This window comes from Seriola aureovittata, chromosome 7 (genome assembly GCF_021018895.1).
Source record: "Seriola aureovittata isolate HTS-2021-v1 ecotype China chromosome 7, ASM2101889v1, whole genome shotgun sequence".
In the NCBI taxonomy this organism is placed as follows: domain Eukaryota; kingdom Metazoa; phylum Chordata; class Actinopteri; order Carangiformes; family Carangidae; genus Seriola; species Seriola aureovittata.
The window spans coordinates 14,524,622-14,551,444 of NC_079370.1; the positions used below are offsets into that span (position 1 = coordinate 14,524,622).

At 43.4% G+C, this 26,823-nt stretch overlaps 1 protein-coding gene across 2 annotated transcripts; it reads left to right on the forward strand.

Annotated features, from left to right (window-relative positions):
• The first annotated feature begins 488 nt into the window (after window positions 1-488).
• nkd2b (NKD inhibitor of WNT signaling pathway 2b) lies at window positions 489-24,309 on the forward strand. 2 transcript variants are annotated; one of them, XM_056381952.1, is made up of 10 exons: window positions 489-753; window positions 874-900; window positions 1,039-1,130; window positions 19,184-19,244; window positions 20,058-20,185; window positions 21,619-21,714; window positions 21,813-21,954; window positions 22,464-22,521; window positions 22,652-22,779; window positions 22,932-24,309. In XM_056381952.1, the coding sequence occupies exons 1-10, from the start codon at window positions 729-731 to the stop codon at window positions 23,555-23,557; spliced, it is 1,383 nt and encodes a 460-aa protein (XP_056237927.1). In that variant the 5' UTR covers window positions 489-728; the 3' UTR covers window positions 23,558-24,309. The 2 variants fall into 2 exon arrangements, with proteins under 2 accessions (XP_056237927.1, XP_056237928.1); XM_056381953.1 differs by having other exon boundaries at window positions 22,655-22,779.
• Window positions 24,310-26,823: the final 2,514 nt, after the last annotated feature.

Below are 26,823 nucleotides of genomic sequence, written 5' to 3' on the forward strand. Positions count from 1 at the left end.
ATATTTCTATATCAAATGATATTTATTATTGCTTTGTGCAGCTGAATTAGGTACTTCTGAGATCAAGAACAACAAACATGAAAGGGGAAAAAAGGCTGGTGCTCACTGACTGATTTTTATTTAGGCTATGTTTGGTTGATGTAAATACAAAAATATACATACTAAACCTTCACAAAACCATAACTTGATATCAGGAGACTTACCAGACCGAAGTGGCCACCAACAAAAGGTGGAGTGCTTTCCTGTAGCCAACAGGCTGGGGAAAAATTCCCAATTCAATTTATTTATATATATTCTACACATCTCTCCCCACATTTGACTTAATGTTTTACTGCTCATAATCTGCTTGCAACACTTTAATCAATTAAGTGTTTTATTTTTTAAAGCCTGAGGCGGATGTACCCTACCTGTTTCACTCGACTTGACGCTCGCGCCTCGTTCTCTGCTGCGGTCAAAGCGCCTCCACATTCAGTTGGACTCAAGTGAAGTCTGGAGACAGACAGTAGAGCGCGCCTCGTCTCACACTGACCGCTTTACACACTTATCTCGTTTCTGCACAGAGACAACTGATGCTTCAATGAAGAGGCGATTTAATCACCCGCCTTTGGATGAAGTTGGAGTTTTCTTCTTGCAAAACAAACACAATGTGACCATGTTGAGTCAGTGACTGTTTTATCCTTGGCGGATTTCGGAGTACCTTTATTGATCCAGGGAAGAGGGACTTAAGAATGGGCAAACTTCAGTCAAAACATGGTAAGAGACGATGCAGCTGAAAGCACTGAACATCAACATTTTGAAGTATTTCCTTTACAATGTTACAAAAACTAACGCTTGTCTATTTTGCATCCCTGTTTCTGGTGACGGGATCTAAAGCGTGTAAGCGCAGAGAAAACCCTGAAGGTGAGGATAGATCATTTTAATATAATGATGATTCATTAATATTAATATACATTCATAAGATTCATTAATGATTATGTTCTTATGAAGTACAGGTTGAGATTTATAGCTGCTGATCGACATGTTTTCTTCATGTCTCAGGAGACAGTTTTGTTGTGAACGCCTTCCTCCGGAGAGGGATGGAGGAGTGTGAGAGGTACAGCGCGACAGATCACAAGCTGAAGCACATGCAGGTATCTGAATTTTTAAATTTTTTTTTATCTCATATTAATTGTTCCTCCTGGTGACAACAAGCCAACAAAAACAAAAGCAGCTTGTTTTGATGAAAATTAAATGATAAGCTCCTCAGGCTATTAAGTTATCCCTTTACTGATTTTTAAGACTTTGTGGAAACAATTGTAATGACTGACCACAAAGAATTTAATGGAATTTAAAGAAAATCAAACAAGTTCCATAATTTATTTAGCAAACATGTTTTGTTTTTTTTTAATCCTGTGATGCCGCAAATGATAAAACATGGAAGTGTAAATGATGATTGCATTCCCTCTTGTTATGTTATATGTACATCATTCATGTTCATTTACATGAACAAAACTCACTGGGGAAGGAAAGTGTGCAGTGTGCGCGTGTGTGTGTGTGTGCGCGCGCGCGCGCGTGCATTTGTGTGCCTGTATTTGCTGATGAGACGGATCTGTCAAGCACTTCAAAGCTGTCTGGCTGAGGCTGTTACATTCCCCTTTCCTGAAAGATGAGCTGAGAACTTCTTGACTTTGAGGGGAAGCAAACTGTATTCACAAGCATGTGTGAAGACACGCTGATGTCTTTGCAAAGTTGTAGGCTGTTGTTCTTTCTGTCATGTCTGGCTCCGGGACAACACTGCAGCGGTTATTCCCCTGCCAGCATCACTGGATGGGTTATGACAGCCATGAGCCCTGTGTGTGAGGTGGCTTGGCAGAGCAAGCACACACACACACACACACACACACACACACACACACACACACACACACACACACACACACACACACGCACACACACACACACACACACACACACACACACACACACGCGCGCACACACACACACACACACACACACACACACACACGCACACACACACACACACGCACACACACACACACACGCGCACACACACACACACACACACACACACACACACACACACACACACACACACAGGCTGGATGGAAAGGTAGTCGTTTCTCAGACTGAGGGATATAAAGTTTGCTCTTGTGGCTGCTGGCATCATGACTCAGGGCTGTGTCTTTTTCCTCAATGCCTCCCATTCTAGCGCGGCTCCCAGTGGGCAGCCCTCTGTGGCATAACATTACATCACTTCAATTAGCGTGTCGTTTTGAGGGGCGAGAGAGTCCCGAGCTCGCAGACAGAAAGTGCGAGAAGTTCACACAGAGGTACTGACAATCTGTGAGGTGGGTGGTTGTAATAGTGGAAGAGTTATGGATTATATCAGGGCTATAAACCGCCCACTCATGGCAAATTAAAAGAGAACTTTACTCTGCTTCAGAGGAGTCTGAGTTCACACTCCCCTGAAGGGAAACCACCAAAGACATACGCTTGGCTCTTATTAGTAGGTGGGTCCCACCCTCCCTTACCTCTATCAAAGTCATGCCTCTGATTTATGTTGTGTCATTAGTTGGTTGTATTCGAGGCTCATTCACAGACCAGAAGTGGATAACCATCAGCATTTAACTGACCGGCTCTTCCGGCTTTCTTAGAAACTCTGTATTTGTTTAGCAGGAGGTGGAAAGAACAAAATGCAGTAACATGTGTTATTGCACATACTGGTCTTTATGTGTCTTCAGGGTAAATTGCTACAGTAAATAATATCGTTGTGTTTGGTTTTTCTTTGACAGAAAGTTACCTGGAAACTTTTCATACATTTCTATTTGCTTCTTTAGCTGTATCATTCAGGCTGTTCCAGCGCTGAGAGTTTATATATATATATATATATATATGTATATATATATATAAAATATATATATATATATGTGTGTGTATGTATATATATGTATGTATGTATTAGCCATCATCACTTTTTTTGCTTTTTTTTTGTTTCATGTGACAGTAAACTGAACATCTTTGGGTTTTGGATTGATGTTTGGACAACGATAGAAATTTCAAGATGTCACTTGAGGCTTCAGTGACAGCTCAGTCCATGCTGTTTGAAATGAGCCTACATTAATAGAAAGATAGATGATGTCCCCAGGGATGTTTTTCATGCTGTTTCATTTCCCATCAAAGAGACAGTCTTTCTGCACGGATAGAGTTTATTTCTGCTGTAAAACAGTGATACCATTTCCATGTTTGATCCCACATACTGTTAATTGATTCTTCGCTAGGATTGGATTACATTGTCACTTTTCCAGATATAATTATTGGATAATGGGTTTTTGGATGTCTTCGGTTTGGATCATGATTAATCACATCCAAGTCAATATATATATATATATATATATGATATATGATATAGGTTTTTTTATGGGATATGAAGTTTGTAGATCAATATCAGACACATTTTCTCCTCCTGAGCATTTGAGCATATGGCTCTCACCGGACAGTAGTTTCACCACTCCTGGTTGATGAGCTGCAGTGGCAGTTAAAATTACTTATGATTTCATATAGGAAGAGATTGGCCAAACACACTGTTTAGTTTTGACCATCCCCCCTCCTCATTGTCAAATGGGGGAGTAGGATTCCTGAGCTGTCTGGCTGTGACTTCAAAGCACAGAGCTGCGAGTTATAAAAGGGCTCTGATATCAGTGGAGCCTCCGAACCCTCACCCCTCTATCCCCCTGTCCTGTCTCTGGGGGATGGGCTGAGGGATGGAGTATACCACTGGGGAAAAAAAACCAAAGAAAACAAGCACTAACAGAGCCCATGCCCAACACCATGCTTTGTAAACCATTAATCTCCTCAATAAAGCATCTATCCAGCAAATTGTGAATGCTTTGCCACACTTTAGCAAGAAATAAAAGATCAAGGGATGAAAAGACCTGTTTAAATATTGATATTGCTGCAATCCATGCTCCAAGATTGCATCTGGCAGGCTGCCCTCAATATGTAATCCTATAGTCTCCTCAAGGTGTGGTATGAGTGGACAAAGAGAACGTGATTCAGCAGGAGGACTTGGCTCATCCTGGCTACACTCATCAAGGTTTAGACGCTATTTTGCAGGTGTTCAAGACAAGTCGTACCTGTCCAAGCACCTGGTGTCATGGAGAAACACCACAGGAGAGATCAAAGTGGCAGTCCAAGGTGTAGTCACCCACCTCACCCCCAAAAAACAAGCGTAGTCTGTAGTTATTGAATATGTAAAATGCAGAAAACTCCAAAGCCCGTACTTACCCAAACCTGTGTTCATTAGTGGAAGAGCTCTGTGAAGGTTCACTGTGTTTCACCTCTGGAAACATCAACACATCAACAGTCCAGACCCTCACACACACACACACACACACACAACCACAGTGCTTCATTTTGGAGCTTCAAACAGACATGCTTGGATGCCCAAATAATGACAGCCTAATTCAGCCTTTCAGCACCATCTTTTGTCTCAAAACTTCCCACAGACATCGCCTGTGAAGGGGGAGTGTGCCAAAAGCTCCAAGACGCAAATTTATTTTGACTTAAGGAGAGTTACGTAGCACTCACCCCTCAATAATAAATTAAGTTTAAGAGCAGAGTTCCCAAGCAGCTCACTAAACTAATTGTAAGCTAATGTTTTTTTAACATTCATTTGGAATCTGTGAATAAGATTTTCCCCTTATATAAAAGTCCTCATTTGGCGATCCTCCTCAAAATGGATGTTTTGTTTGGACAATTTCGCCGCTGGGCATTTGGGTATATCTTCTAGTCACCATGTTCATTTTGAGTAGTATTTGATTTGGATCTGAGGCTGGGATATCTGTGTAATCTTAAGGCCGTGGCCCTAAATGACATTTTATTTTTCAGTACACAAGCCACAAGTTTAAAACTGAGGTCACTTCTTTTTAGTTTTTGAGTTGTGTGTAGCGGATAGAGTTGTGCAGCTCCTGGGGTCTTCAAGCACTTAAAAGACTTCTTTCAAGAAACATTGTCATCATCAACATCTCATGACTTCTCACGTCTGCTTCTCTTACGACCACAAATGACAAAAAAAAAAAAAAAAAAAAAGCTCTTCCCTGCTGCAGCAATACCAGGGAGTGATACATGGTGGAGAGGAGACAAAAAGGTGTGCTCATATATGTACTGCTTTTGAAGGGACTTGAAGGCATTTGGAGAGTTAGTTTTTTTCCACCCCTTTTTTTTTTTTTGGAATTGGCTTCACAAGAAGGCGAGCTGTGAGCCTTCATCTCTGAATGAAAAGCATGTGGCTGGCATCCAGAACAGCGGGGTCTTTCAGCACGGCCCCGGCAGACATCTGTTCCTGGTTTGTACAGCAAAATCCTGGAGCAGGGAGAGGGGCTGTGGTGGGAAGGGGGTGAGAGAGTGTGGCGGGGAGTAGGAAAAGAGGAGGAGGAGGAGGAGGAGGAGGAGAAGGAGGAGTGGTGGGTTTGAGGGTGTTTTTTTTTTTTTTTTCTTGGGGAAGATATTTGAGGGGCTTTAAAGGTAGTGGGGGGAAGGGGAGTAACGGAGAGTCCACGGCATTGTTTGGGCAGGAGCTGACCATTGATCTCACCTTACCTTCTAGATTAACTTCTAACAGCTGTTAAACATGCAAATCACACCGCTCTCCTGGGACTGCTTCTTTTTTCTTCCTCTATGTTGGTTGCAATTTGTCCAGAGCCGTGTAAACATTATCACCTGGTTGGCACGAGTGTCGAGATGCTTGTGTTAGCCATTCTTTCATGTTCGAGTGTTAAAGTGTGTGTCACCACATGGCTTCGCCTGTGAGTCAGAGGTCGAGTCCCTCTCTCACCCTGTCTGTATGTGAGGGACTGAGTGAGTGAGTGAGTGAGTGAATGAGTGAGTGAGTGAGTGAGTGAGTGAGTGAGTGAGTGAGAGGCAAAGGGTGGTTTGTGTGGCCTGTGCCTAATGGAAAAAGACATTACAACACTGCAGGCAGATTAAATGTTTATTTTTCTGAGGATATTTATACTGTCTGAAGTACTTTGAAGCAGTTTGCTCACTTTCACCCGAATTCCCCTGTGAACTGTGCTCATGAAGAGAGCAGGGCCTCTCTTTGGCCATCAGGAGGAATCAAAGAGACATCACACATTGGTTCACAAGCCTTTTGGCACAAATCAAGCGCTGTATTAACCTTGGGCAAAAGGAACTATGGGCGCCTTATAAACCCCCACCCTCCTGAATTTTTAGAGTGAAAACTAGAATTTTACACTGGGCCCTTCCGCAAGACAAGTCCTCAAGATTAGGTAAATGCTGGAGCCAACTCAAGTCCCTTATTAATTGTGTTTTACATTTTGCAATCAGGCTAATGAAATTACTACACACTCATTGTGACACAGAGAACCTGAGGCCTTTATTCTTGAGGCGGTTTCCCATTTTGCGCGGCTGGTACAATCTCAACATTGTCTCTCATATGTCTTGAATAGTTCGACATTCTGGGAAATACGCAGATGTGCTCTCTTGCTGAGAGTTGGATGAGAGGGTTGAATCTGCTGTCATATCTGGACAGTAAACATGACAGTACAGTCAGCAGCTACGCTCAGCAAAAGCTGAGAACATGGGGAAACAGCTGGCCTGATGTTGTCCAAAAATAAGAACATCAGCCTACACACACCTCTAAGGCCACATTCAGACCGACACTAGCTCTGCATGAAAAAAAACCCACAACTCTCTCTCTCTCTCTCTCTCTCTCTCTCTCTATCTCTCTCTCTCTCTATCTCTCTCTCTCTCTAGCGGCGCAGCAGGGGGTGCCAACGCAGGGGGCTCTGGCAAAAAAAGTTGAACCCAGCCCAGCTTTTGATGCAATGCAACGCAACGTCACGCATCAAAATAGATATACACAACTACTGCTTGTTGACAGACTCTTTGACAACATTGTGACAACTGCTGTCGTACCATTACAGCGTTTCATCCACAGATACTCCATACCACTGATTGTGTTTGATGGTATCTGTAATGATTTAAGTTTCTCCTCCATCTCAAAGGAGAACAGTATATATTTAGACAAGAGGAATGACAGTCGCTCCGCTTCCTTCATTAATGGAGCTCTTATCCACAGACACATGGAATGAAGCTCTGTCCTCTTTGAAGTCGCTTCCTTCTTGTCACTGCTTTTCACGATGTTTATGAGAGATCCGATTGCGTACTTCAGAGAGAGCGGTGTAGCTTCACAGGACTGGATTGCAGCAAAATCGTATGTCAATATCTGAAGTTCCTGAATGAAGCCCATCCCAGATTTTCAGTGACACAACATGACCTGGACGTGCATGGTCACTGATGACAGCAGGGAGACCTCACTTCCTCAGCATGATTAGTGCGCTGGTGGCTGTTCGGGGCAGCCCTGCCGAGGGTTAACACTGGTCTATGTCTTTGCTTTCGCTCCCTGCCAGGGGAAAGAAAATACCTGAAGCTGGAGCCCAGTGCTTAGCGCTGACATTTTTGGCAACGGCTGCTGGATCCAAGTCTGTGTTTGATCTTGTGCTTCTCCCAGCCAAGTAAAACACCGGGAGACTCAAAGGTTATTACATTTTAGTGTGTAAGGTATGTTTCCACATAAACCCCTGTTCCCCCTTAGAAAGCTTTAGCTCTTTTCCAAGTGGACTTCATTTCGCAAGCCTGAGAGCGGCCAGGGGAATATTGTATTTTTTCAGTTATGGTTGTTGGTGGTGTTATTATATGCTGTCATTGTAGCTATTGTTAATTGATGACATTGTTTTAATTACATCTTCAGTGAGTATAGTGCATGAGGAGGACACAGAACGCTTTAAACTCAAAGTCTAACTTAAACATTATCGGAAGAGACGTTGCAGATCTATTTTTGTTCAATATTTTGTTTCTTAAATATTTGCAGATTGAAAGGGAAGACTAAGGTTTTGCTTGTTTGCTTAAAGAGGACAGGGGATTCCTCTTTTGGACACCAGTTTGTTATCCTATGAATTCAGCCAGTGGAAACTTGAGATTCTCTTCACAAAAGGTCAGATGCTGACATATATTCCGCAATACAAGCACTGGGGAAACTAAAGAGCAGCATGCAGCAAACATATGCTGATAGTTATAAATTTTAGACATGAATACCTCTCCTTTTTTTTTGTTTGTGTGAGAAAAAAAAAAAATCGAGAACAGGAGAAGACAGCAACGCCAGAAGAAAAATAATCACTGAAGTGTATATAAAATTCAGTCAGACCATGCAACTGTGGTTTTGAGCTACTCGTTAATGCTGCTCATGTTGTGATGCAATGTGCACCTTCTTGTGGATCTTTGGTGGGTTCCATTCACTTTCTGTGTATAAAAAGCCTCCAGAGTCACCCCCGAATGCTTCGAAACTTCATCCTTGCTCCACATTCCTGAACCTGACGCCCTGTTAGGTTTGAGGCTGGGGAGTGGAACACCACACACACCACAAACCCTGGCTTCCTGTAGGCAAAAAAAAAAAAAAGAAGCCCAGTGGAGGGTACCCAGAGCTGCTGGCATTGTTACTCATTGTTGTGATGCTGTGCTAATTTGAAGCAAAGTCTCTGCTCCTTTTTCAAAGTATTCTTTACATATTAATCAGGCGTGCTCCGTTATGCTCAGTGTTGTACTCTCTAAGTGGAGTATTGCCATGTTTCGAGTGTTTATTCCATACAAGGAGTCGATACCTTAAGTTCATTTGATGTTCAAGGTAACCTTGAAAAAAAAAAAAGAGGAATTTATAGCAGAGTAGTCTTCATAGTTGAACAGAATTCACACAATATCCATCTCCCTGTCATCCAATTTCATATACAGAATGCCATAGCGCAAGATTTATCAAACACACCCAAACCCAGACCCCCGAGGAGTTAGGCATCTTTCCCTCTGCTCTGAGCCGAGCCTCCCCCTCTTTGGGACCCCAAGCTTGCACATGTGTAGGTATCGCTATTACTCAGCTCATAAAACGCCACAGTCCCATCTGAAAGTGGTTAGCTGTTGAAACACACTAGCAGCTTCAAAGCTTGGATCCAAGCTCTGCAGACAGCACAGGCCTGGCACTGCTTCTGCACATCACATTCCTCTCCAATGGGGGATGGCTGCAAACTTGCTTTTGTTACACAAACCTGTTCCCGTCATCAAAACCCTCAATGGGTCTCCATTCAAAGGAAGTGGTTTATTTTTGTCATAGGTGGTAATTTTTCAGGGGAATTTAATTTTAGGAAATAATGGTTTCAGAATAATTCTTCTTATGTATTCATAAGAAATAAGAACTCGGCGGTTCACACCCTGCGTTGGTGTATTTATACACCCAAACACCTTTTGTGCTCTTTCTATATGTGACAGAAAGGGAGGGAGAGGATGAAACAGTGCTGAAAGAGGCCACTGTTCTCATTTCCTCTAAAGGCAGCCTTCTTTTCTTCCCCCACCCATTTCTTTCCTGAGCCCGTCCACTTCAAAAGCTGACCTGGCCCTGTCTGCCATGTAACATGTTTACCTAAAGGCTCATTTCAAATAAACAGCAGTTCTCTCTGAGATGCCCCCCACCTCACACCACCCCCCCACCCCCACCCCCACCCCTACTGAGAACCTTTCAGACCCACCATCTGCTCATAGGAGATGCTTCACAAAGACAACGCACTTTTCTAAATTTAGATTTTATTTCATGTAGAGTGAATTTTACAAAAAAAAAAAAGTTTTCAGTTTACAGTGTGTAAGAATCTGCTTTTCAAGATTGGTGGCGGCAATGAATGAATACAGCAGGATTCTCCAATATAGTAGCTCTGCAAGGTCTTACTCTCTAACCAGCACCTACTTCTTTGTGTTGATAAGGGCTGACTGATCCTATCACTTCAAGAATGCCAGTGTATCAGAATATCTGAACTTTTACCCCCAGTGCCATGTGCTCAGCTGTGAGAACCGCTCTATCCTGGTAGCACCTGATTATCTCATAGCTTTTAAGATGTTATTGCACCCTCTGCTTTTTGAAGCATAAATCCGCCTTCAAGAACTTTTTTATCAAACATTAAGTGTCACACTTAGTGCTTTCAAGTGGACTGCCTCCAGACTTGTGTGTGATAGAGAGCAAGGCTCCATCGGGCTTGTAGCTTTACACCTGAGATAAGATAAGAACATACAAGCAGCTAAGCTAAGCTAAGCCAGCTCATATTTAAGTGTAGGTTTTTTTTCATGGCTTCACAGCCCTGGTTTCCATTAATTATGGCTGTGAAAGCAGCAGCTCTCTGTGCGCTCTGCTGCAACAAACTGAGCTGGAGAAGGAGGTGGAGCTGAGCTGAGCTGCCCTCTGCACCATAGCCTTTTGATCTCTGCTTGTGCCATGGATGAATTACGTTCCAGAATTTCACACTGGGGAACTGTGCTTCAGAAACACACAGCTAGTCTGTCAGGTCACTAAAGTGCACACATGGCAGCTTCAGTCCAAAAGGAAGAAGTACAGATGTTACAGTCTCGCTGACTGCGGCCTGAAAATCTCTACTTGGCATCTTTCTGTGATGTGTCACAAAAAAATAAAATTGTAATTCACGGTTTGCACCATGAGGTTTTAAAATTCTTGTCTTGTAGCTATGATTTCAGAAGTATGCACACCCTCATATCCTTTTTATTTTTTTGACCAGCAATTTTCTTTGAGAATAATTCAACAGAAATATGAATGAGCTTTGCATGATTTTGGTGCATCAGTAATTGGCCCATGTGCTACTTTCTTTTTTTTTTTTTTTTTTTTTTTTTACATCTCATCAGCTCATCTTCAGCTTTCAACTTTGTCCTCTTTTTCATGGGAAGTTACGTCTCATATGCCAAAGCATTACAGCCAGTGGCCCTTTGGCAATGGGCCATTTGACATATCCAGGCTTCCTTCTCATCATCTGAAGATCGCGGAGTCTCCTCTGCTTCCTGCACCCAGCAGGAGTGTATTTTTAGGAATCCTCAGGAAAACACTTGGTGTTGACCCTGGGATGACCCCCTGCCCAGTTCCAGGCCTGTGAGGAACTTCACAGCTTGGAATTAAGCCGGTTCTTGCAGTGTCGAGAATTCTCGTGGTCTTTAAGACTGGCAATGCCTACCAGCTGGAGGAGACAGCAGCACCGGACAGTCAGAGAGAGTTACACAACAACAAACAGAGAGAGAGAGAGAGAGAGAGAGAGAGAGAGAGAGAGAGAGAGTGGAGATAAAAGAGGTGCAGCCACTTTGAATATGTAACACCTCTTTTTTTTTCTGTATGTCAGATTTAAGATATTTTGTGCCAAAAACTGTGCAGCAGTCTGCAAAGCCAAGACTTTTTTTTTTTTTTAACCCAAACTATGTTGGCAGGGTGGCCTCAAGCCTTAAATATTTCATAGTAAGGAGGAACAGTACCAATTATGCAAACAAGTGGTGTCTCCTAGGACCTGAGGTTTGGCAAGTGTCATTGAGAATAGTGAGGCTATAGCAGATGAGTTATTAGAGGCTCAGTCTGTGTGCTGGCCTGTCTACCTTAGTTATTTGTTGCATCCTGCTGCACTGAACTCTGTATTTTGGCTGCCTCTAACCGGCAAGCCTGATTCCCCCTGAGGGCTGAAGGCAGTAATAGTACAGTACAACAGCCGTCCATCTCTGTTTGCCCAATATGCCTACCAGATGGATGTGTTGAGAGTTCATGCTACATTACTGGCTGATTGGTCACGGCTGCATGAGCTCCTCTTATCATAGTCGGTCATATGGATCTGCACTTCTCCGTACAAGTCACCCATAGGGAGCAGTAACAAGTGGGCTGTAGAGCTTTGGTTTTGGCCCTGAACCTGTTCTTATCCTGCTGGAAGACATGTTCAGGAAACCAGCAGGCAGCTCATCTACCAACCCACAAGCCTTTTAACAACAGGGGTGCCTCAGATTTAAGTGAGCAGCCGAAAATTCATTGTGGATTAGACAGAGAGCATCATTCAAGTTTATACTCCAGCGATTCCAAACCAGAGGAACTTGTAACCCATAGGGTGCTTCCGCTCTTGCCAGGGTGTATGTGGAAAACCAGACTTAACTCAGATAAACTAAACTAACTAAAGTAACAAATAGAAATTGTGATCCTATAAAAAAATTTTTTTTAAAAAGTATGAAGCAGGAAAGCATGGTTCTGATACAAGCCAGTCCACGTGTTGCAACAGAGAGCGGGTGAAAACTAGTCAGCAAGCGATCAGAGAAGTTGAAAAAGTCTTTTAACACGCCACATGTAATGGATAAATGGTTGAAACAGTTAAGGTAATGGATTAACTGTTGTAATTGTGATAATAAGTGGACAAACGGTGGCCATAGTTAGATAACTATGTAGATAAAGAGTTGCGAAAGTTAGCATCATCTGAAAGTTATGCAAAAAATGCGTTAAAAAAGTACAGAAAAAACAGTCTGTCACTAGCAGTACAAATACACACTTGACCAAAGCAACCTGCACCCTGGCAATTCAGTTTTAAAGAAGAATTGTTGTAACAATGTCCTCTTGACATCCAGTCTATAATCCTCTCACAGGAACATGACAGGCAGTGTTGATGAAGGGGCACTTGAGCTCATCTGACGGGGCTGTTGGGGCTACATCAGACTAAAACGGTTGGGAACCACTCTACATGAAAAGCTTGGGCAATGTTGGTGCTGCTCCTCCACACTGGCGCGCAGCTGCCCTTCCCCAACATGGTTTGTTTACATTTCTCAGTCACCCACAGGAGCACTGCAACGCCTGTAGCTCCACCAGCCTCCAACCACAGAGCCGCGCCCCTATGAACTGCCAGGCCGGGCTTTCAAAGCCGTGACTCAAATCCCTCGCAGCTTAACAAAACGAGCAGCGAAAACAGTGGTGTTGGTGGTTATCTCACAGGTGAGAGCAATTATAAATGACATCTCAATACAAGACGGACAGCTGGAAACCTGACACTAACTACAGTACACAAAAAGCGCCCTTACAGGTGAGAGTGACTGTGCCGGAATGGTTTTCACCCAGCAGGACCAGACAAGGCGGAGGAGAGGCGACTGTAACCTGACAGACGACCGGTTGAGATCACTGCAGCTGATGAGTTTCAAATGCTGCTCAGCTGGACGCCGCGTGAGAGGTGGCGTTGCTTTGGACAATAATGGAATTGGCGTCGCAGCCGCCTCACCCGCAACCTGGCGTTCTGAGATCCACTGTGTTGTTTAAAGGGCCTGTGGAATGTGGAACAAATCCCCTCAGCTTTATCAGCCCGGGCGCGCTCCCCATTGGCCGAGCTTAAGAGCCAGGGGCCTGCGCGGGAGCTTACAGAATTTCACACAGAGGCCAGAAACAGAGGAACATCCTGTTTGAGTCTAACCGCCTCTCCCACACTGGCTTTGATACACCGTCTTGTGCACTCACCGCTTTTTTGTTTGTCAGGGTGTGTGCGTGCACACTCAAAATATGTTCTGTGTGCCTCCTGTCTAGTGTCCGTGTATGTCTTTTTTTTTTCTTGACGTCTGCTGCTGTAATGTAGTGTATTTTAGTTCTGAAAGATTATTGGAATAATAATCTGAAAGAAAATGAAGCTGCAACAATTTTGATTAGCGATAGAACAGTTAGTCGTTTGTCAAACAAAAACACAGCAGATTTGCTGGTTCCAGCTTCTCAAATGTGACGATTTGCAGCTTTTCTTTGTTTTATATCACTGTGACCAAAAAAAAATAGATGTCACCTTGGGCTCAGGGAAGTTGTGACAGGCAATGTTCACTATTTTCTGAAGATTTATGGGCTTACTGATTACACTGAGTTTATTTGCCTTTATTTAACCTATTAAGTTGAATTAGTTTTAGTTCTTAACACCTACTTATCATAAGACATGTAGACTCGCGACATGGACTTACTCAGCGCTGTAAGACTTGACTTAATGGAGATTTCACCCTTTTAAAACTCTACTTGACTTCAGATTTAAATTCAAAACACGTCTCGAGTTTTAACTTGTTAAATCCCAGAACAAAATAAAAATGAAAAGACGATGTCACTTGTGACTGTTAAAGGAACATATTTTACTATACTTTTGTTCGAGCAGATCATTAAATGTTCGAGTGCATATAACACATGGAGTTAGTCATATAAAATTCCACGCAGAGACTATTGCATTACACCACCAAGCTCTGTTACTTCTGAATTAAAACAACATGCTCTCTGTGGTGCTGTCATAATGTGTGTGGCACCAGGTTTTAGTTTTTTTTGTGTTTCAGATATAGTGAACCATGACAGCCACTTTGTGTTTTTCTCTTTCCAGTAACTGATCAAATACATTAACTGTGTTATGATCCACTACATATTTAATTTAATACGTTTGCCTAACCCAGATTCATGAGTGTGATTCCAGTCGCTGGTATGAAGCACATGGTTTCTAAGTCCCTACAGTAGCTGCCTGTGTGACAGCTGAGAGGAGGGCACTCCATTACATCAGACTCCTATCAAAGTCCACTTTAATGAAGGCAAGCTGATTACTGCGCCGGTGACAGATGCAGGGTGGTCAGCCAGTGATGCTAATCTTTGTTTATGCCGTCTAGCAGGTCATAATCAAAGTGAGAGAAAGAGCAGTGATATGGTGAGGAGGGGTTTGGAGGGGCGTGCGGAGTTTAGGAGATAGTCTTTCCTGATTGAAGGGGAGCGGGTGACTTTCAGTGGTTTAGGTGCCGCCCAAAGACAGGCGAGTATGCTCATCTCTCCCCACAGCTGTTGTTATACTAGGACCGAAGAGGCTTCACCCCATTGATTCATGTCCTGCCAAGGGAGAGGTTTCGCCTCCTGTTTGACCTCAGAGAGAGTCCCACTACCCTGTATCTGGGCCATCGTGGCCACATGCGGCCAGTCCAGATAACAGGATGGCATTCTGCGCTGATCTCATTTCCATTCATGCAGGACGTGTCATGGCACGCTGATACATAGATAAAATAACCAAATTAGTGGACCAAGGCAAATGTTAGTGTTCTAGTCAATGACAAGTATAGAAAAGGCAAGGTTATGATTTTTGAACCTTGAACATGAAAATGCTCCAAATCCTTACTGAGTCCTTGGCTCAGTCATGATAATAGAATCATAAAAAATGCTTTTAGCTTGTGTTTATATTGTGAACACAATGAACATTATAAGGCAGGCTAGCTCAAATCCAGCAGTATGTGCAGCACTGTTTGTTTTAATATTGCTACTCACTCCCAGCTGAGGCCAATGTGCTCTGTTGACTCTGAGCACCATAATTACCCTGACTTGGAATGAAAGCTGAGGCCTGATGAACCAAAAGGAGAGGGGGCTTTCTGTTCAGCCGTCAAGAAACCAACAGATTGTTCATTTGCTGTCTTGCAAGAGAAGAGACAGAGGTTGTGCAACCGGCCTTCTCTCTGTAGCTCCCTCATATTTTCAACCCCAGCCCCTTCCCTCCTCTCTCCGCTCCTCATCTCCCTCTCTTTTACTCTGCCTCTCCTCAGTATAACCGCTCACATCTGGTTTTGAGTCAAGGCCAGGTTGGTTTCTCTTGGAATGGAGGGCTTTTATTTCTCAATGGCCCCACTCCCTCTCCAGTTTCATTCTGTGGTGAAGAGTATGCAGTTTGTTTACGAACTGGTGTTCCTTTCTTTATACTGATACTATTCAATTCTCATTTTCATTACTGGGGAACCCTACAATCATGCCCAATTAAAGTCCAGCGGGAGCGGGAATGCCGGTTGGCTCGTGGTCATCAAGGCTTTCCTGTGGTGTCCTTTTTAGTGTCAGTTCCAGGTGACTTTGCGTTGCTAGAAACTGTACATCCTGGAGGACTGCCACTGTTAACCGCTCAGTATTTGTCTCCCGAGTCACTCTCTGCATCAAATTAAGGAAATAACTGAGATTGTTGGCCTGCTCTGGACAAGTAACTGCACCAGACAATGCAAAGAAACTTTATTTTTGAAAAAAGGAGACAGAAACAGAATTAAATGTACAATAGTTGCACCTACTATACTGTATATTGCCAGCTAGGTTATTTTTATGCTTATTACAACTTTATATAAAAATAAGCTATCTGAAGTTCTTCAGAAAACCACATAGCTTTGAAATTATTATGAGGAAGCTTCCAGGCAGTATCCTGTTCTTTTTTATTTTTATTTTTTTCAGCATATGTTTGCACTTGGATACGCATCCACACATCTGATCAAGTTGCCATATTTCATACCCCGAGGCCAGAGGAACTGTGTAAACAATCTTCATGTTAGCTTCCCTTGTTTCTGAAGATGCCATTTTCAAAATCACTTGTGCTTCGTATGGTTTGAAGAATGGACTAAAAGAAGTGTGTATACTTATATTTAGGGGCTGAGCTAGAGGGTGGGGGGTGGGGGTGGGGGGTGAGAACAAAGATGTGCAGTGTTTTCCAGTGGGAGGATGGGTGGTAGGCAGGCAAAGAGAGAGAGAGAGAGAGAGAGAGACTGCTGGGGGATGTCTGATGTCACCTGGTAGGGAGCTATGAAAGCTTCTCCTGGTTACCCTATCCCACATAAAAGTCTGGCAGTAGGCTGAGGCTTTAGGGAAGCTTGGCAGAACTGCTGCATTAAACAGGAACAAACATCACACACCCCTCTGTCTGTCTGTCTCTTATGTCAAGACGTCTGGGAGACGGAGCCTGTTTACATGGAACACTGTCAGTGCATATTTCCAATGCACTGTTTTTTAAGACAACGGGAGATCTATTACCCTATCATCTCCCTGTCACTCTGGTTGAAGCGCCTGTCCCACACCCATGCAATATTTTTCATCTGTCTTTCCCATGCCATAATATCACACACACTGCGGAGAGGTGCATATCGTGAGTTTCAGGTGTACGCCATTGGTGGAAAACAAGGAACACTTTGCTCCAAAACGCTAACACATTTGCGTCGCCTACAGAGCAGCTTGTGATCTGATAGTGAAAGAATGAGAGCTGCTAGTTGCCAGAACGCAGTTAATTACACATGTGGTGGGCAGATTTGAGCCCGACACCGTGGGCGATGGGGATGGAGATGCCATGTGTTTAGACGTTAAACTGCAGACTGCGGTCAGACCCAGGCTGCTCTCTCATTAGCTCCCCCAATGGATGTAATGGAGGTGGTGGTGGTGGTGGTGAGGAGGGGGAGCCATGTGTTCAACACAAGCCCTGCTGATCCCCTCCTTGTGCACTCAGCAAGGCGTCTCCTGATATCTGAATTTTAATTAGAGACAAGATTCACTTTTGGCAGTTGGTTGATTGATTCGCTTCATTATATTTAACGCTGAATCCTGTCTTTCATTTAGAGGTGCTTATACCTTGCTCTGCACCCTCATGGGAACGGGGATGAGAAGAATCAATGGCTGTCTTTGATGTTCCTCTGAGCTGCGGAACAGTGTGTCTGTGTGAACTCCCTCCTCCTTACATACTGCCCTTCATTAAGGGACTGCGGTACAAAGAGGGGAGATAAAAGCATCCAGCGCAGAGAGGAAACAACAACTTGGCGGCAGAAACCACAAAAGATGGATTGTGTAGGGATGCACATACACTCCTCTCGTTTCCACTGTGTGTATTTGGTGATTAAGGAATGCTGCTTGTTTGGGGCCCAGGGAGTGGTACCAGTTGTCTCCACCTCTCTCAGAAGCCTTCCAGAGTCTGTAAAAAAAAAAAAAAACCCACCACCACTTCTCCCTCTGAGCTCACAGTGACTGGAGGAGGCAATAGATAGGCCCTATCTCCTTTCAAACAAACCACATCCTCCTCTGCCTTTACTCTTATCTGCATTTCTCCTCTCCTATCTTTGTTCCTCTTATGTTTCCTTCCTTCTTTTCCCCCTTTGTGCCCTTTTTCCTCTGCTCCTTTCTTTCTTCTTTATTCCTTCCGCTCACTTCCTGCCCCTCTCCTGTTTCCCTCCCCTCCTCTCCCCAAGGCTCGACGACTCCCATTCTTTTGCTGTGTTCTCTCAATGTCTCCGGTGGCCAATTTGCAGGGGGGGTGTCCGAGCCTTGACCCTGAGACTCAACCGGCTCCAACCCCTTCAGCGGTGAAGGTCAGGGCCAGATTACAGGCTGGAGGTATCATCCTCTGAAGTGAGGAATAATCACGGGCTATGAGATTGTTAAATAGAACCACAGGCCCTGGCGCTGTCATTACTCTGAGAAAGAGGGGAAGGGGAAGGAAGAGGGGGGCTCGTTCACCTAAACGCATGCAGATGTTCAGACTCTCACTTGAGCCCCGGCTCTGTTGAAGGTACATGGAGTTCTTTTGTTTTCTAGCATCTATCTGTTTTTTATTTGTCTCGTTTCAGTGGGCCTCCTTGATTCAATCTGGTGAGATTTTATTTCAAAGTGTGTGTGGAGCAGCTTAGAGGACTGAGAATGACGTAAATAAGATGAATCATTTGTTGTTTAAATACTTGTGGTTTAGGGCCTGTGCTGCACTTAATTTTCATTGTTTCCACAATCCAGTTGTAATTAAAGAATGGCTGTGTGTGCGCGCATGGAGACCCTGTTGCTTTTGCCTCTGTGTGCCTCTGTATTAGCACATGTGTGGGATGGTTATGAATACATTGTGGTTCTGTTTTATGCAGGATATAGATTATTCACATATGACAGCAGAGCCTTTTTTCCTTCCACCCCTTTGTCCCACTTTTGTTTTATGGCTATGGAATTGTGTATTTAATCAGTCCCATCCTATCTGCATGGAAATTTCCATCTGGCAATTATTCTCCATTCAAAATAAATACACGCATGTTGCTGAGAGCTCATTGTGAGGTTTGCTTTAAATAAACCAAACTTCTCAGAGTCAGGTTTTCAATGGGAAATACAACAAAACGTCTTCCATCAAACACTTCTCAGCGGGTTCCATGTCAAGCAGCATGAGAATAAACAGGTTGGCTAAGCGAGAGAGCTCAGATGATGAAGTGCATTATGGGCTTTTTGATGGATGCGAGAGGGGTCCATTTGAAGGGCTTGGAGGAATCTTGAAGCTTGGCTGTGGCCGCGCTCGCTGTGTCCCAGACAGTGAAACACAATAAGCGTGCAGATGTTCAAAGTGTTTGGCCGCACTGGAGCCTCCAGCCCTCTCCCTCTCATCTGAGTAGGAAATGCTTTAGCTGGAACTGTTTGTTTTCTCTGTGTCTGTGGTCTGAACTGTAGATTCACTTACATCTCTGACCCCCCTCCCCTCCCTCTCTCTCTCCCTCTCTCTCTCTCTCTCTCCCTTCATGTCTTTCCTTCTCCCAGGAGTTTCCACATGGTGAGCTGAAGGACAGACAATTCACAGATCAACACTGTCCCCTAGAGGGTAAGTGGAGAAGGATGTCTTTTCATTCATTGATAAGCTTTGTGCGAGAAGAATCCTTTAATATTCAATGCTGCAGGAAACACACATGGCACCGTATGATAGATTTGTATGTATGAGGAGTATTAGTTGTGTATGATTCCATAAATAATACAGCCCGAAAGCTGACATATATAGTTATGTATAGTATCGCCAGTATGCATTTATTACTTCAGGGATGCTTATGTGCAATTTTTTTGTGATGATTAAAGAAAAAAGGTTGATGGTTTGTCATCTGGTGGATGCATATGTTATGCTATCACAAGATTATAATCTTTAACTTGATGTTTATTGTTCAGAAAGTGCATGGCAGATATTTTGGGTTAATACAAAGCGCACCAAGCTTCAAGGACCAGAGATAGCATTGTCCTGTGCGGCGATTTTTAATGTAGTGGCCTACCACATAATACCCAATACTAAAAAAAAAAAGAAAAGAAAAGGGTAGTAGTTTGAGCAATTAAAAGCCTCAAGATATTGTTTTAGTTTCATTTTGGGAGCTAGAATAAATGTAGAGCCACGGAGAGACGCTAATGCACATGCAGTATGGACAAAAGAGCTGTGTGCATTTGATGAGAGGTTTTCTTTGGACTGAAAAGGCTGTCATGTTTGGATACTACATTTATAGGAAGCAATCAAGAGCTATGTAAAATGTATGGTTTTGTGAGGCCTTGAGATCTGGAAGTGTAGCTACTGAACCACATAAGCTATTGCCTAATATGTGGATGAGAAATCAGCATTTTCTGTTCCTGATTTCAGTGTGTCCTCTTGTGTTGACAGTGGTTCTCCCTCCTGAGAAGGCTGAGGGCTGTGAAAGCTACCTGCAGTATCTGCACTCAGAGGACGGGGAGAGAGAGATACTTAGAGATGCCACCAAAGCCCCTGGGAAGAAGCGCATCAGCCTGGATGTAAGCAGTTATACAACCTGGCAACACTGCCATTCTGTAACGTGATTGAGTTTTTGATGACAAAACACTCAACAAGTTTATTACATGAGCTGTGTGTAACAAATAAGTAGGACAGGCGCACAAATTATTAGCAAGAAAGTTAAATTACCAGCTGAGGTTTGTTCTGTGAGACGCTTGCATGTTCTGCTGATCGTAGGATTTCCTTTACATGCTTCGCGGTCCAAAAAAATTACAGCTCAGTTGGACTGGGACAGTAATTATTATGGGGCGCATGAGTTCCTATGTATCTGTGTTAGGCCTGTGAAGGACCAAGGACCTGCACTTGGCATTTCAACACTGGAAGAGTCGCAAGCAATATGTGAAATCAGTACTTGCAACAGTGAACTAGTGTTGCTTCACATGACAGGATTTTTCAGGTCAGAAAAAGGTCTCTCTTAAGCCATGCGCTGCAAGAGCCAAGACTGTTGAAACTGTTTTGTGTTTCAGTGAGTGAAAGTTATTTAAACATAGGTCAGAAAACAAAACCTATATGGGTAACCTCCATCCTAGCTGCCGCTGTACGCCCTCACCCTGTGCGCAGAACATCTGTCTGTATGTTGACACTGCTCCAGACCATATCCTGATTGAATTTAGGGACCAATAAATAGAATAAATAGATTGTAATGTTTAGACTTGCCTGTTTTAAAGAAGTGCTTAGATCCGCCCTTTGGAGATGACTGCTGGTTATGTGAGCTGAGGAGATATTGTAGAACCATAAAGGGCTGTTTCTCTCCCTGGGGTCTCCTCCCTTGTAAATGCACACCGCCTTTCACACAGTGTCAGCTCTCCACCAATGCGTGCAGCAGGGCCTATGTTCCAGATGTTTATTTTTCCAATTATGGCCGTGTTACTAGATACATCTGAATGAAAGTTATTGCCAAAAAGTTGTAACTTAGTAGTTGTTGCGCTCCTTTTTCCTGGAATAATGTAGAAAAGGGAAGGTCACAGTGGAGGGGCTCTCTCTGCTCCCCTGACACACGGTAGAAGCAGCTGAATGGATGTTGTAGAAAAGAGGATGTTGTTTTCGTGCTCTGCTGTAGAGCTAGAGTTGCATGAATTCATACAAAAACAAAAGTGATGTTTTTTTAAGCTCCTTACCATTCGTCAGAGGGATTTTAGTTGTTGCTGTTTGTGAGGCAGTCTTTAAAGTTACATATAATACCCCAAAATACGCAAAACAACACTCACTGACGAAGAATCACACTGAATACATCAGCTGTGATGAGTGAATCAAATGTACTTTGCTGCCCCCTGTTGTTGTAAATACTGCTGTGTTTGGTCTTTGAAATGTGAACTGTGAAAGTACAAAAACAATGCACATAGACACCCTTTTTATTCTTTATGTGTTTTTATTATATTATAGATATTCAGTAGATGTTTGTTTGTATGCACAGGACTTGGAGTGTGATGTGTCTGTGGAGGACGACAACCGTCAGGAGTGGATCTTCACCCTTTATGACTTCGACAACAGCGGGAAAGTTACAAAGGAGGTGTGTGTGATTTGCTTGATTTATAACCCGTCCCTTTCAGATGTCATATGTCAAATGTAAACCAACAGAACACATTGCGTTCTCCCCCGTCACTGTAGGACATGTCCAGCCTGATGCACACCATCTATGACGTGGTGGATGCCTCTGTGAATCACTCCTGCCACAACAAGAGCAAGACTCTGCGTGTCAAACTGACTGTCACTCCAGAGCCGAGGTGCCACAGAAGAGAAACAGGGACAGGTAAAAGAAAATAAAAACAGAATGATCCCCAGTATGCAGCGGGTCTATTCAGCAGGTCCTATAGAGCTGTAGATTTTGGGGGATAGTTTTGGTTCTAAAACCCAGATCTGCTCCTTTTAGTCAGTTCTCAAGTCAGTTTAGTCAGTGTTAATCCATAAATGCTTTTTATTTCATCTTTGCATCTTCAGTGATAAGCAATCAGTCACTCCTGTGATGTTTTTGTGTTTGTGGCCAGTACTGTCATATCCTCTTCTGTACATTTTCAGATGTTCAAATTATTTATTCTCATCCTCACAGTTCATGTCTGGTTCATGGTCTGTTTACATACTGAAAGATGAGAACTTCCCTGAAGGCCTATTTGATTATTTAAAACAGCCAACATATCAAAGAAGTATGGTTCAAATGGATTGAATGTATATAAAAAAAAAACAACAACCCAGTGTGTCAGACAGTGTGGGTGTTGCTGATGACTCTTTGCTGTTCTGAGCTCTTGTGTTTTCTGTCTTCAGATCGCAGCCACCAGGAGGAGGGGCGCTCAGCTGACAAACGTATGTCCTCATACATCAGGTCAGTACCTACCCAGCAAGTGTGCTTTGCTCAGAGGCTCGCCTTTGTGTAGTGTATTAATTGTTGTAGATTAAATGTGTAAACTGTTGATAGTGTTTTCAGAGTTCTCATCATTTTAATTCATTTTTAGCAGCAGAGGGCAGAACAACGAGGCGCCGGCCGCTGAGGGTCAGCATTACTGCGTGGATGAGAACACAGAGAGGAGGAATCACTACCTGGACCTGGCTGGTATAGAGAACTACACCTCCAGATTTGAAGGCAAGCATCTTTTCATTGTGTTTTACAGCCTGCTTGTTGTTGTGAACCTCCAGAATATAAAAAATTAAAATTGCTGAAAGCGGAAAACAGCAGTGATTTTAAATACAGTAAATTTTTACGACTGACCTCCTGCCTCTGTGCTGTCACTTCAGGAACGACCCCTGCCTTCCCTCCCCAGGAGCCTCACGGTCGCAGCTCCCAGAGCCAGAGCCAGAGCCGCTCCCGCTCCCAGGAACCAGAAACCCAAGTTATTCACCAGCGCCGTTCGCAGATCATCAGCGATAGCTACAACCCCACAGAGTCTCGAAGCAAGGGCGCGCAATTCCTTAAGTCGCCCAAAGGAAACTACAAGGGAAGCGGAGGGAATAACGGGGGTGGCAAATCCACTAAATGTCACGGCTACCACCCCCCTCTGCAAACTATGCTGCACAGTGGCAGCGCAGCGGGCCACGGAGGTCAGGATGTGTACCACTTGCCGCACCAAGCCCAGCCTTCCGGCCACCACCAGCACCCGTTGCAATACAGTCACAGCAAGCGCCTGAGGGCCAAAGCCAGAGAAGCCATGTCCCCGTCCAAAACCCCGCTGTCCCCTCAGTCCCACCCCCAGCAGCAGCAGCAGCCCCCTGTGCCCTCTGCACTGCCAAGCCTGGAGAGAGAGCAGGCGTCTGGCCCTCCTGGGAGCCCGGGGTTTGTGGTTCCTGTGGTCCAACGCCACGAGCACCACCATCACCACGAACACCACCACCACCACCACTACCACCATTACCATCAGACATGACCGCCCTCAGTGTGCAGTGACTGAAACTGTACAGGACCAACCACAACCAACCACACCAGTCTGAAGGACTTAACGTCATCCCACGGGAGTGTCTCATGCTCTGTCCAGGATCCTTTTACTCTCCTCTTGCAAGCTATACAGATATATCCCGAGAGTAGATGTACTGAGGAATGGCGCAGTGTGATGGCAGATGATATTGGACCGAGAGGATATTTTTCTGAGGTTATTGTGTAACAAAAAAGATGCGTGGCACAGCTTTGAAGTGTTTGATTTTCAGCTGGGACCGCTGCGATCGTTACCCGTTTTCAGTCAGGGTACAGATACCAGTAAGAAACAGATCAAAGGACTCTTGACCTAACATCCTCTCTCTCTCTCTCACTCTTGATGCTGTTGGTTGAAGTCCCAGGAAGCTATAAATCAGAGTAGGTGTGTTGTTCTGTGTGAGACCTTTCCAAAACATGGATCTCAGGTGTAAAGGTGCTGCTGCTCTCAAGCTTTTCACAGAGGCTTCCTCCTCTGGGAGGCCTGATGTGGACTGAGGGGTTTCCTGTTTGGGGAGGGAGTATAAAATCACCACTGCCAGTTTTAATGCAAAAATATCTTGCTATATGTATAAAAAAATTCTATATATGTAAACACATTTTATTGTATAATTATTATACTGTATATGCATATTTCATCATGGATATAATTATGCATATATGTATTTTGTCTTTTATATATTTTAATAAACGTTATATAGTTCATTTACATTATTGCAGCTACGGTTTGTTTATTTCTGCTCATGACGCACTTGATAAAGATGTGTCTGCTGCCGCTGTTTGGACAGAAATAGAACAACAACAGCAAAACACAATCAGTATGATGTTATTAGTTGAAACTCGAGCATTAACTCAAACTAACGCTCAGACAGTTTGGAGTCTTGAGAATAAATAATTAAAACCTAACTGGTTTCAGATTAGATAATAAGATCCTGATTGTGGATTGTTTGGTTTTCTTGGTCATTTTAAATTAAAGAATAGGATTCATGGTTGATATTTTGCCAGATCAGATCAATCAGAACAATGTGTTATCAGTGATTTTGGGTTGTATGTGTGATGTAAAATGATTAGCCTACTGTGTGATAGTTAGTGGAAGTGATGTTTTAATTATCACATGAAGATGAAGAAGTAGAAGCCGACTGAAAGCTCTGCACAGCCATCTTGTTTTTCATCATCTGCAAATGAAAAGCTCGACATTACTACCGGCCACATTAGATTATTCTGTGGGAACACGTGACTCAAACAGAAAGGCCTTATTTTTGAAAGCAGTTTCCGTTTGCACGTCTCTTAATTAAGTGAAATTAAGCGAATTAAGTAAGAACTGTTCAGTCAGTAAAAAATAATAACACAAACCAGTGGGACTTGAAGAGAGCTTTAATACATGACTGTGCTGTCCTCCCTAAAGGGTTCACACTGTAGTCTAATAACGTCTCTACGGTGTTTCTATTTGCCATGTAGATTGAAGCCTGGGGAATAGTCTTATACAATCTGCTATAACTCTGGTGCATGCAGCATTTGGCCCCTCGTGTTTCAATTAGTTTGTCGTAATTTGATTAAAGCCAGATCTACTGAGCTGCACACGCCGTGCATGCACAACACAAAGTGAAATAAGAAAGCTAGGTTTTGACACAGGACTCCTCAAAGACAGGGGAATTCAGCCATTGTTTATTTCATTATTTAGCACCTGTAGCTTTTTGTGAAAAAGGCCACACAAATCAGTTGTCACTACGTCGCTGATCAACCTGAGTCAGCCACCGGGTGGCAACAAATAGCTATCAATGGGGAACAGAGTATAGAGCAAAAATACATCAGTGAGGATGGTGCTGCTGTTGACCAGCTGATTTAATGAATGAAGGGTTCAAGACACATATTACTATTGTTTAATATTGGATGACATTTGATACTGATATATTGTGGACTGTATAGAGCTGCTTCATAGATAAGACATGGAGCAAAATGTGGTAGTATGCAGTAAATGCAGTAATGACACTGTCTGATCCACATGTAAACAAAAGAGTTGCTCCACCATCAAAACACAGGAACATGCTGTCTCTTTTGAATTACGTGCAACACCAGACAAGAGGTAACTCTGGTTATTAACTGACAAAACAGCCTCACCTCACGGCCCATTTAATGGCTGTTCTGGAGCTTTTGATCGATAGACGATCAATGGATAGACGTTCAAATTTCTTTGTCCCATGAAAACTTTAAGGATTTTTTGTCCATGTTGGCTTAAAAGTTCATTGTCAAACCTTATAAGGAGCAGTTGACTGAACAATGCCTCCCTCAGGTCCATATTGTGGCTGTCCTGGAGCTTTCGATCATATCACACAATCTTCATCAGCAGTTGAAAAACAACAAAAAACTACAAACAGCCAATGATTTGATAAGATAATTTCATCAAATGGTGTGTCCAAAGTCAAGAATGAACTTTGAACCTGAACTATGATTTTTATTTAGAAGGTTGCTAAAGGTTTGTAAACACACCATTAAACAGACCTACAATCAACAACACAACATCTCTCTCTTCAGTTACATAGAAAAATAGTTGAAATAACTTTTAATATTTCATTTTATTACATAGAATCAGTTTATTTCATCTGGGAAAGGGAGGTTCAAGAAATATTCAATTGCACTAGAGTGCACTATCACAGCTTGAAGGAGGTCAACCTGAGCCTGTCACCTTGCTGAGCACGCCTGCCTCACGTGACCATGTGGATGCTTGTGGGCAGCCCCACCTGTCACTGTCGGAAACTTAGAAAAGAACACAATCACAGTAACACACGAACTAATTCTCAGCTACGTCAGACCTGCATTTCAAACGACTAGTAGATTTTGTGTGTTATGAATTAATAAATAAGTAAAAGAGTTGGTATAATAGTTTCTTTGTGGCGCTTCATATCAACGCGCTTTTGTTAATTGCCAGCTCAGCTCAGAGAAAGCAGCATTCCCTGCTCCGGTCGTCAGGGATTTAGAGAAGGACTGAATCCGAGCCCCGGCTGAGACAAACAATGGCAGCTATGAAAGGCGAGGGGAGGGGTCGGCCTAATGCAAATATCCACTTTGTGCGCCCTGGAGAACCTGCACTAAACACTGACAACCACCAACTTCCACCCAAAGTGAGTGAGTGAGTGCTGCAGACGCTGGCCGTAAAGCAGTTTGATTTTTTCTTTTTTTTTTTTTCTTTAGACTATAATGTCGCTTTATATGCAGAAACGTGCCGGA

Bases quoted from the DNA above. Each gene is read 5' to 3' on its own strand.
- nkd2b (XM_056381952.1), top strand. From the start codon at position 729: ATGGGCAAACTTCAGTCAAAACATG. The intron at 754-873 runs GTAAGAGACGAT...CGGGATCTAAAG, and splicing joins CAAACTTCAGTCAAAACATG to CGTGTAAGCGCAGAGAAAAC. The intron at 19,245-20,057 runs GTAAGTGGAGAA...TTGTGTTGACAG, and splicing joins TCAACACTGTCCCCTAGAGG to TGGTTCTCCCTCCTGAGAAG.